This window comes from Diaphorina citri, unplaced genomic scaffold (genome assembly GCF_000475195.1).
Source record: "Diaphorina citri unplaced genomic scaffold, Diaci psyllid genome assembly version 1.1 scaffold653, whole genome shotgun sequence".
In the NCBI taxonomy this organism is placed as follows: Eukaryota; Metazoa; Arthropoda; class Insecta; order Hemiptera; family Psyllidae; genus Diaphorina; species Diaphorina citri.
Window position 1 is genome coordinate 192,325 of NW_007378086.1, and position 12,465 is coordinate 204,789.

General features: G+C 37.4%; 1 protein-coding gene across 13 annotated transcripts in view; it reads right to left on the minus strand.

Annotated features, from left to right (window-relative positions):
* Positions 1-12,465, minus strand: part of LOC108251835 (5'-AMP-activated protein kinase subunit gamma-1) — a 34,648-nt gene that overhangs the window by 20,935 nt on the left and 1,248 nt on the right. For 3 of the 13 annotated variants that reach the window (XM_026824820.1, XM_026824819.1, XM_026824828.1), the window contains exons 3-4: positions 8,009-8,093; positions 7,324-7,487 (exon numbers count right to left, since the gene is read on the minus strand). In XM_026824820.1, coding sequence (XP_026680621.1) covers positions 7,324-7,487; positions 8,009-8,093 — 249 coding nt within the window. Of the gene's footprint in view, positions 1-7,323; positions 7,488-8,008; positions 8,094-8,206; positions 8,292-8,735; positions 8,794-9,037; positions 9,613-10,073; positions 10,217-12,296; positions 12,418-12,465 lie in introns of those variants that run through there. The other 10 variants (XM_017444768.2, XM_017444769.2, XM_017444771.2 and 7 more) reach the window with 9 other exon arrangements.

The following is a 12,465-nucleotide window of genomic DNA, read 5'->3' on the forward strand; positions in this document are numbered from 1 at the left end:
TGGTCCACCGATTCTCAACATTCTACGATTGTTCTCCGTAACTTATAGTACGAATTACATTACACTAGGCTTGCGCGCCGGAGATACCGGGTTTGATTCTTGACAGAGTCAACATTTCTTTCAGTTCTGTATGGTCCAGTCCACCTTTAGCAGGCTAATTGACTCGAAACTTGCCACCGTTACCCTCAGTTCTTCGGTCTCATGTTTACTTTTTTTGGTCAATTTTTGGAATGTTTACATGAACCTGCACTTGCGCAGGAGACCAAAGTGCCTTTCCACATGAGACAGACCTAAATTTTGGAAATTTACACAACAGACCACATGCTTAATGGCAACCCTCTTTTTTAAATTCACTTGTTTCTCCCATTGGGGTCGATTGGATTGGGACACATCACATGCCTTCAGGTACACTCCATTTGTCAAGGGTCTAGGTTTTCCTTGCCCTTGGGATCAATTTAATTTGAAGAAACCATTTACTGATGAAAATTTGTAATGAAACAATAAGTTGAAAATAATTTCTCATGATTCTGGGATTGAGAACCACTACTGGTCATCTTAGAAACATAGACATAGATAAGTAGGCAAGAATAACATCGACCTGTGACCAGTGATGCAAAAAGACTACCATAATAGGGATCCTAGAGAGCACAAGGAATCTAAGTAACAACTATGACTTTCATAGCACAGAAGCTGGTATGTCATGAGAAGATCAATCAATCAATCAATTAAATCGTAAAATTAATCAATCAATCAATCAAATCGATAATTACTTTCTATTACTGTAAGTATAGTTTTTGTAATGAAGCTAAAGAATTCGCACCATAAAAAGACGAGTATGATATGAGAAGACCAATCAGTCACTTCAATATTAACTTTGATTTAATAACATTTATAGCACCATTAAACATTTATAACGCTGTTAATTTTGTTTTAATATTAGATTCAACAGAGCTTTAGCAATATTTATAAATAATAATGAACTCTTGAGTGAAAGGTAACCACTAGGCGAGGTTCACGCCGGAGGCGTTCTCTACCACCTAACCATTAGAGCTTCAAACTTATCGAGAGTTATGAGGTCAATCTATCAAATAAATGAGGATTTTCAAGCGGCATCGCGCGACTACGCTTCCAATATGCGAGAGGCCTCATTATAATCAACCAACTGTTTATTAATGTCCATAAGATAATAATAATAATGGTGCTTATTTATACTGCTCGCAAAAGTCCCTTTACTCCAGCAGTAGGCTACTACTATTATTGTGGTCAAATTCCCAGATTCTATTGAGGATAAAATTGAACCCACGCCCTCCCCTCTGCAACTACATGTGTTCTATTTAGGCCCTGAAAATTTTAATCTATGGTGTCGATATTGGGAAGATGGAGGAGGAGGGGGGACCACCATGTCATGTCATACACACTCTGTAAAAAAAACTCGAGCTAGAAAACCAGAACCTTATGTAAAACAAAGTCATTCGACTTGAAAAACGAGTATTCCTAGGCGATTCAATTAGGTCTGAGCAACTTGAAATTATTTGTCACTATATCACTATAAAAAATAATGGAAATTAAATGAAAAAAAAATCACGTTGCAGATAAATTTCAACACATAACACATAAGACACGATAAAAAAAGCCTACAACCTCGTGCACTGAATACGAATAAGAAAACAAAAATCGGAAATTTCTGGACGAGACCTTCGATTAAAAGAAATGATCGCTCCGAAACGATTCGTGGATTTATCTTCGCGGTAACTAGGTAGCAGACTGGGTGAGATAGCTCATAGGAAAAAACCCATTTAGACCTTGCCAAGTCATTGATGAACTTTATCAACACAGACAGCTATGTGTTTGATTAAGCGACCAATATTCAGCATCCTCATGTCCATAAATTATGGCTCGTAAATCTAGCGAGGGGTCTGATAAACGATAGTGCCGGTAAAAACCGGCATTGTCTGGCTTACTAGAGTAATATTTTTACTGAGCAATGTTTTGCACCCACTATTACACCATGTATAGTTGTATATGGAACAATGTCTTATTAAATACTAGTGGTTGACCCGTCCTTTGTACGGGACCACCACACACACAAACACACCCCCACACACACACCACACCCATCACACACATGTTCCTAGTACTAAGTAAAGCGAACTGTAGGAAAAATACCCTAGGGGACCGATGAGCCAATTAGGCCCTAAAAAGATCTGATCAGGAACTGCCTTTCAAGTGCTGAAGATATGTAGCAAATGTCATCAAAATCGTACAAACCGTTTGAGAGTTATCGCCGGACAGGCTAAAATAGGTCTTTCTTCGACCTATTTTGCAGAAGGAAAACATAGACCTAGGGGACCCCCGATCAGCCAATAAGGCCTAAAAAGATCTGATCAGAAACTGCCTTTCAAGTGCTGAAGATATGTAGCAAATTTCAGCAAAATCGTACAAACCGTTTGAGAGTTATCGCCGGACAGGCTAAAATAGGTCTTTCTTCGACCTATTTTGCAGAAGGAAAACATAGACCAGTCTAAAAAGGGTCTCATATACGAGTGTAAAAAAAGGTCTCAAATACAACTCTAAAAAGGTCTTTTTTAGACCTATTTTGTAAAACGAAAGGAAACAAGAAAAAGGCACATCCCTGGGAGTCGAACCAATGCCTCCAGCTTACCAGGCCAGGTGGCCAGACTGGGATTCACACAGATTTATTTTGACCTCCAAGGGACGAAACCTTGTCTTACTCCAGTCTACAAGGAATCTACAAAGTTTTTAGGCAAAGTCACTATGGATATGGATGGCCTTGGTTTGGAGTCAATCTAGTTTTTATTTTTATTCGGGATTCACACAGATTTATTTTGACCTCCAAGGGACGAAACCTTGTCTTACTCCGGTCTACAAGGAATCTACAAAGTTTTTAGGCAAAGTCACTATGGATATGGATGGCCTTGGTTTGGAGTCAATCTAGTTTTTATTTTTATTGTATTTTCACTGCGAGTACTAACTTTGTTCACATACTATTACTCAAAATGTTCACTCTAATTGCACATGATCACTAGTCGACTTCGTGTGACGAGAATCAGGCCGGGATTCAAGAGGGAGGTCATATCGAGAATCTTACTCTGAGGATTCACTTCAGCAAATACTGACAGAATTTATTGCTATTTGGTATAAATAGAGCCACGGCTATTTAAGCCCTATGTCACTGCGACCTGATTGGATCTTTTGAGACTTGTTTAACCTCTAAAGGCGCAAGAACTTTTTGGGTTTTTTAGGCTTAGGTATAAGCCTAATGTTCACAAAAGATGAAAATAGGACGTACAGAGAAGTCGTAGGGAAAGCAGGAAATAGGGGTTACAGGTTAAAATGACGGTCTTTGAAAAACTGTTTGATGTCAGGGTCTGAAGGACTGAGGTGAAAAACAAATCAAAAAGAAACGAACGAACAAATCGAACTTTGAGTTTTAACGCGACGATTTTTTTTCATGTCTGTCCGTTTACTCCGTTTGTTCGGGGCTAACTTTCACGAATTCGGCGCTTTCACGAACGAGACACAGAAGGCTTGTGATGTCTTCAAATCTTCCAATCGACTAGTCACTAGACAAAGTTTTACTGATGTGCCTACTTGAATTTCACATGGAATATTAATGATGCCAATAAGGTAGTACATACTGAAAATTATCCAAAAATAACTTTTCGAGTGTTCAGTTAGGACTTCTATACTAACGAAATTATAGTTTTTTACTGGGTATACCTATGAGCCTATGACTCTTAGATACGAGTAACTATCTAACAATAAAGACTGTAAAGTTTAAACAACTCTGAAGGTTATAGCAGAAAATAATAAAGCAATTACAGAGGTAATCCAGTAGCTACTGCAGTTAGTGGAAATATTTAGGATTCAAGGAAGAGATTTGATGGTCGCCCCTCCTTTTTATCTCCACAGTGGCTCAAAAATGTTTTAGGAAAGAAGTTTTCAATGTTAGAATCTTACCGTAAACGAAAATGGGTAAATTTTAAGCATAGGATTTCCCGTTAATCCGTAAAAAAAAAAAAAAAAAAAAAATGGGTAAATTTTAAGCATAGGATTTCCCGTTAATCCGTAAAAAAAAAAAAAAAAAAACAGAGGAAGGGTTTAAGAGAACTGTCTGAACTATTTGGTGCCTCACTTTATGCCCACCCGGGTTGTCAGGATTAAAACCACCTGATCGGGGTAAAGCCACGGGATTAAAGCTTAACATACTCGTAATGATTGCAGACCATGTAACGTTGTCAATTTCTATTTATTAACCAGCTACAGCTACTCAATCGACGAAGTTCATGTTAATGCAAATTTTCGCCTGAACAATGGAACGTCAATTTAGAGCACTACTGTGAAACATAACACCCTTTATACGCACAATTATTTCATTAGGTACATTGTCGGTCTAGCACGTGTATTTCATGTGTGAAACATTTAAACCCAGCTACAGCTACTCAATCGACGAAGTTCATGTTAATGCAAATTTTCGCCTGAACAATGGAACGTCAATTTATAGCACTACTGTGAAACATAACACCCTTTATACGCACAATTATTTCATTAGGTACATTGTCGGTCTAGCACGTGTATTTCATGTGTGAAGGTTTTGAAGGCAAGTCACAGATTCAAAGTTATACCAAGGACAGACTAGTACAGCTGTATTGGACCTGTTAAACTTCAGCAGTCTGCTCTTTCCTCTGAGTCAGACACAATAGAATAGAATGTATATTGCTTATCCTGCCCGAGTAGGACTGAAAAGTCCCCTAACCCAGGCAGTCTAAAAAGGGACTCATATACGAGCCTAAAAAAAAAGGTTCTCAAATAAGGGTGTAAAAAGGGTCTCAAATAAGTATGTAAAAAGGACTCTGAGTCAGACACAATACGTACGTAGAATAGAATGTATCTTGCTTATCCTGCCCGAGTAGGACTGAAAAGTCCCCTAACCCAGGCAGTCTAAAAAAGGACTCATATACCAGTCTAAAAAGGGTCTCATATACGAGCCAAAAAAAAGTTCTCAAATAAGGGTGTAAAAAGGGTCTCATATACGAGCCAAAAAAAAGTTCTCAAATAAGGGTGTAAAAAGGGTCTCAAATAAGTATGTAAAATGGGTCTCAAATAAGTATGTAAAATGGGTCTCAAATAAGTATGTAAAAAGGGTCTCAAATACGAGTCTAAAAAGGGTCTCAAATGGCATTCAAATAATCTCGCCCAAAAGTGACCAAAATTTATTAATTCACAAATATTCAGATAAATAAATACGCATCTTGGACCCTACCAAATTTCCTCCAAACCCTGGTCTAAAATAATCAAGTTTTTTTTCAACAATTTGAACTGAGAACAAACAACTTAACTCACTGTTTATAGATTAATTGTTGTATTATGTATAATTTTTAGATTAATTCGTTTATCAATACCGAAAAAAAATCATTTATTGGAGAAAAATTCAGATGGGGTTAAAAGTTATAAAATATCAAACAGTTATTTACTATGGGATAGTTAAACCTTGGAGAGCACTAATAAAATACTGTAGATTGATTATTCACTCACAATATCAAATTAAAGGAAAAAGAAATTACAACACTTCTTTTTTAAATAGTTAGACACACTAAATCTCCATAAAATAAATAAATATTTGCTCATGTCGTGTGATATGAAAAAAATATAAAAAAATTAAATTCGGACTACAATGCACAATATTTGTTCCAAACTTTGTTATCAATAAACAATTATAAACAGGTATTTCCATGGCTAGAATAAAATTCTGTATGATAATGAATTTGAGCTCGTTGCTCTTGGTTTGGTACAATACTCCCTCGACAATTTTCTTTAGAATTTCCTGCTGAGATAGACTTCATCAATGCCATGGTATGTCAATTATGATAAATACTGAGCGGCCCGGTAGGGGAGTGAACGCCAAGGAACGTAATTATCTTACCAGATAATATCTGGTTGCACCGAATCACATGATAATCGAAACATTTCATTTATCACTTGGTATTTACTTAGGTACCGTGTATTGTCCTATTGATGTCTACTGGGACAAAGAACACCACTTTTCAGTGACTTCTCTCCTTCAACTAGAATTTTTTTAATTATTTTTTGGAATGAACAACGGACGGAAAACTTCTAGTACCTACTCTTTATTACTTTTATAAACTGGTTTCAACATGTAAAATTATGTCCGAAATTTTACTGATTACCTACTTGGGTTTATTAAAAAAAAAAATCACGAAAATTCAACACACATCCTTTTCTGAGTCAATGCAGGTACTAAGAAAATAATGTTTTCAATGTTTTAAAACTGAAAACAATTAAGCAATTAACACATACATAAAAACTCGTTAAATTTTTCGCAAAAACCCCAATTTGTGAAGGTTAATATTCTGTTGTATCACCGATTTCCGACTTATTTAGTTTGGTTAATCCCCAAGTTTTGACGTTCAAATTGCACCCGTCATGTTTTTACTGAGTATCAGTGATTTAACAAATGACCCAGCAGTCTGAAATGCACACGGTTGGTTAGGAGAGGTCATACTATCATAATCTAATATATAAAAAATAATGTTTGTTTGTTTGTGTGTTCGAACTTTATGCCTGGCCAAACCGCTCATCCGATTGCTATGAAATTTTGTCAACTTATTGCTTGCACTCCCGTGAAGGTTATAGATGTAAGGGGTATACCCTTTCAATATCAACCTGTTTGCCATTTTGTTCACAAGGGATTTCATTTCAACCTTTTTAGAGTTTTTAGAATGGCCAAAATCAACTTAATGCCCTGGTCTACTAAAGTTAGAGCTTTCGACCTCCACCTTAGCACACAGCTAACTAGCCGAGATAAAAAAAAGTCAACATGGATTTGCAAATAAGGATTCTTAGGTAAGAGACGAGATTTAGCACCAATATACGTGATTGGGTGACTACAATGTTCAATGTGGCGACACTGTAAGGCGCCTTCTGATTGGTTCAAAGGTTTTCGTCGCCTGAGAAACTTATTATTGCTGCCATACACTATCAGTTCTACCTGATAGTGAATGGCCAACCTTAGCATAATGGGACTTCAGATTCTAAGCTAAGAGCCCAAATAAAACACTAATGGCCGCTCTTACCACTGAGAGTTAACACAGGGTCAAGAGTTTTCTTTGACGTCACCCATTTGATATACACAGGCCAGTATTTCTTAAACTCTGGATCAATAGAAATCTGTCTGTGGTAAGATTAACAGATAACTGTCTGATGGTTGGGTGGCGGGTCCTCCAGGAGAACCCCGCCACTCAAAAGAAAGCCATAAAAAAAGATCGGGCATTAAACACTTACCGCTTTTCGTTTATCCTCGGCAGACACAGCACTTTGAGATCTATGTCGAAATAGTTCGATGACTTTGGTGACGGCACCTTTATTGTTGTTGCTACTATCTGAATCTGCCCTCGGCCGGGACACAGTCCCGTTCCAGACGTGATTCTCTTCATGCTTCTGTTTTCCTGGAATAGAAGGGATCATTATTATTGGTATTAATAAAAGTAAGGTCATGGGCTATTCCAGCGACCTGATTACATCTTATAAATCAAATCATGAATCTTTATGGTAAAGCAGAGAGTTTCTTCACAACTTTAGTGGGTATCACAGCATTAATAAGTGCTTCCTCTACTATTAATTTTCATCTACTCGATTAAAGTAGCTACTCAATTATCCTCACGAGGCTGAATGTAACCCGAACTCCAAGCACAGAACCGAAAAAACTTCCACCCTGAATCGAACCCGGGACCTCCGGCGTGCAAACTTAGTGTGATATCCACTCGGGAACGGAGGTCGATTAGGGATCATTAATCTTGGTATTGGTAAAAGCCATTGGCTATTCCAGCCCCATGTCACTGTGACCTAATCAAATTCTTAAATTATATTGGAGACAAATTTCCATGCCTCAGCTGGGATTGAACCCAGGCCCTCCTGTTTACCAGGCGAGCGTCTTAACCACTACGCCACCGAAACAAAATATACATACCTGAGGATAAATTGTCTTTGCTGTCGGACACAATGGATGCACCACTGCTGTGATTTGTCTTTGAACCAGAGGACATTAAGGAGTTCTGAAACACAAAACCAAGATATAGTCAGAAAATTTGCACGAATTGAACCCAGGCCCTCCTGTTTACCAGGCGAGCGTCTTAACCACTACGCCACCGAAGTAAGATATACATACCTGAGGATAAATTGTCTTTGCTGTCGGACACAATGGAAGCACCACTGCTGTGATTTGTCTTTGAACCAGAGGACATTAAGGAGTTCTGAAACACAAAACCAAGATATAGTCAGAAAATTTGCACGAAAAAATCTAAAATACGCAAAACACCAGTGCCCTATATCACCAAAGTATGGAAAAGTATTTACAATTCCATATTTCGATCTAATTCGTCAAAATTCAAAATTCTGCTTTTCCATTGGCTATTACACTTGTAAGATACTTTTTCATACTTTGGTGATATGAGGCACAGACAAAAATCGAAACAGATACACAATGGTTGACTGCAGTTCAGAGCAAGCCAATTAAACATGGCTAAAGATCATCTACCCGGTGTATGGCTGATATAAAAAGATGTCTTTTCTTTATCCTGCCATCACCATTCGGCTAAAGCCACTACAACAACAACTACAACCACATTATAAGCACATTGCTTATAAAAGTGCAGTCCGCCGGAGGATATTTTTTACCCTGATCCAATACTACTTACCACATACAATCTCACGACTACCAGAGTCAAAAATTTGCACTTATACTTATATTTCAACGGTTTAAAAAATCGAAACAGATACACAATGGTTGACTGCAGTTCAGAGCAAGCCAATTAAACATGACTAGAAACCATCTACCCGGTGTATGGCTGATATAAAAAGATGTCTTTTCTTTACTCTGCCATCACCATTCGGCTAAAGCCGCTACAACAACAACAACTACAACCACATTATAAGCACATTGCTTATAAAAGTGCAGTCCGCCGGAGGATATTTCTTACCCTGATCCAATACTACTTACCACATACAATCTCACGACTACCAGAGTCAAAAATTTGCACTTATACTTATATTTCAACGGTTTACTTGTTACTTTTCGGTGCACTTGTGTTAACCTAGGACCTAAATGGGAACTACTGCGTCTCTTTTCGCCCGTCTGACGAGGGGCTATTTACTTAGTACAAGCGAGACAAAAACTATTAGTTTAATCGCTGCAAGGGGGAGGGGGGGCTCTTTTTATCTTTGGCTCCACGTTATCAGAGATGATTTATTCGCGGACTTGGCGTATAAAAGATTTGGTCCAGTGATTCCCAAACTGGGGTCCAAGGCCCCCGAGGGGGACTTCGCGACCCCCGGGAAGATCACATAAAATATAGTAAAGGGGCCACGAAGCGTTCACAATATTGAAGAAAAAGGGCCGCGTAGAAAAACAAAGTTTGGGAACCGCTGGTTTAGTCTAAAGATAATAACAAGAAACATGGGTAGGCGAGATAAAACATCGCCCAGAAGGCACGTTTTGACTTTGGATTTTTTCATTCTGGATCCGGTGGCTTGGGCAAGGCGTTTGGCAAACAGGAGGGCGTGGGTTCAATCCCAGCCAAAGCATGGAATTTTATCAACATTTATTTGAAAATTTAACCGCAATTGTAATGGAGCTGACAAATTGGCTACATAATAATGGAGCTCTCTGAGTCAGTAGGTTCTCTAAAATTAACCTCACCTAGTGATTGTGATTAACTGGTTGTTACCTTCCATTCAAGAGTCTATTAGTATCAATCGTTAGTCGCCCATTAAGATATAGCACACTCAAATAAAAATAAATCCCTTCAAAGTGAATTGAACCGCACCCTCCTGAATACCGGGCGAGTATCGTGACCGCTCTACCGTTCAACGTCCCTAAAATCGAATAATTTCGCTGGGACTCAAACTTGTGAACCCTCATATAAGAAACACTGAAGTGTTATTGCCCCAATACGTCACAAATCACGAGTTCAGTAATCACAACATTACGATAGCTAGATGACCCCAAGCTTTTCTCTCTTGCTAAAGGACATTACCTGTTGATTAACCACATGTATAGGATGGTGATGGTTGTAATAAACATTTGGGAACATTTGTACTAATTTTGCAATTATAATAAAGACTTTTTCTTTTTTGAACAAATGAAAATATCGCACTGCACACAAAATACACAAATGACACCTGAGCATTATCTGTTCACACGAATCTCTTATCTAAATACAGGGTGACTGGTATTTCCGTTATCTTGTGAGGTTTGATTTCTGTTAAACTGTTAGATACTGAAGCTTTCGTGAGAATGAGAATCTGATTTGTAGACTTCAAAATGATCCCATTTCTTGACTTCATCCATCTATAGAAACTTTACTATAGTATCGCTTTTGCGATAATTTCACTTTTGATTCGTTTACAAGCAACTGGATTTATTCATCCTTCAGGAAAACACCAAGAGAACACCAATTAACCCTTAACTGGTGAGCTGTGAGGTGAGTTCAGTCAGACCCCACAGAATTAATTTTTGTCTAAAAAAAAATCCTAAGACTTTGAAATTTTAAATGGCAATAAAATTGATTTAAAAATAAATTAAATTAATTGATTTAAGTTTGATTTGATTGAAAAATATTATTCGACTTTTTAGGCTTGTGCTTTAAATAAAAAGTACATAATTACCTCGTATATGGCCTAAAGTGAATGCTTCTCCTACCTTGTAGAGTTGGAAGCAATTATTTCAGTTTCAGATGTGAGATAAATTTTCATGTGTAGGTATTTCGAGTACAGTTATTTTATTTTTATAAAAACAATGTCTTAGGTAGGTATTTAATATTTAAATGCAGTTATTTTATTTTTATAAAAACAATGTTTTTTAAATAATTAAATGCAGTCCCCCGATAGGTATGTGAAAGAATAAGCCTTGAAATAATTCGAAGCGGTTCCATGGTAGGTACAATCTTTCAAAAAATTGTTAAGCGGGGTCTTTTATTGCCGTACTTTTGTATGTATTGTTATCCTATCAGATGTACGAGACCTTGTTTAGACCGTAAAAGTCCCTTTACCCCAGGGTAAAGGGACTTTTCAGTCATATTCGGGCAGGATAAACAAAGTACATTCTATTCTATCATTCTTGTTATGCCTATTTACGGTCTTGTTGCCCGTTTATCAGGAGCCTAGTAAGAGATGCCTAGTAAGCTCTGAAGTGCGTCTGGATGCGTGTGAAACTCATCGTTAAGCAATAGTCATGACTAATTACCTCGGTAGTGTAGTGATTAAGGCGCTCGTCTGGTAAACAGGAGGACGCTAGTTCAACCCCAGCTGAGGTATGAAATTTTATCAACTTTTTGATAATTTTAGCAAATAATTGAATGATCATTCAATTCACTCCATTTTCCTACATTCACATAAAGAGACGAGACAACTCCTAAAATGTCAGTGTCACTCACTGAATGGCAAATGGACTCCAAAAGATCGCACAGAATCAACCATAAAGGATTGAAAGAAAATAGGTAGCCACATAAAAAGTATCTCATCAATTTTTAAATAAAAGTCCCTCAAAAACGGGGAATGAATCAAGCCCACCTAAAAAATTATCTTAAAAGATCGCACTAAACCAATTCTAAATCACTATAAATATAAAGCCAAAAATAATTAAAGGAATTGAAGTTAGCCCCCCCAAAAAGCCACCTCTCTCGCATCACCCTGTAACACTTCATAACAACAAGCCGACCTTATGACTTGATTCAAATTAGTCGTAAGAGTATGACTGGAATGCACATTTCAATTTCAGTCGTTGAGTACAATTCTAGCAGTACATATGACTTGGGAATTGGTTTCAAAGACGGGGGAACTTCGGTTTGAATTCCAAAAGTGTCGTGGAAAAATTGAGTAGACCCTTCTACCCTTCTTACGTGCTTTTATATCATTTAAGATCTCCGTTTGTGTGGGTCAAATCTTGTAACTAAGTTTTCAGCTACGATTGACTTGAAACTTGGTCTTATTCGAGCAGTATAATATGGACTATTACTTATTAGTCCTATTACACATACTCTTATTAAGCACTTTAATTGTGTTTCCCATAATGATACATTTTATTTTGTAATTTTTTATTGATTTTATTTCTATTTTTTATTTTACAATAAAATATGTAGATAGGCCAAACAATTAGACATTTAGAATGAATCTTCATAGAGTTACCAAGGTCTAAATATGGTTGGTATCAAATGCTGGGAACTGACTATCAGGTCATTTTCCTAATCTTAAATATTTACCTGTACAGCATTCTTCACATGGGTAATGATGTTTCCACCTTTCTTCGCTGGTTTTGAGCTGGCGTCAGATTTCGACCGCGGCCGAATGGCATCAAACACCGACGCCGATCCTTTTTATGGTTGGTATCAAATGCTGGGAATTGACTATCAGGTCATTTTCCTAATCTTA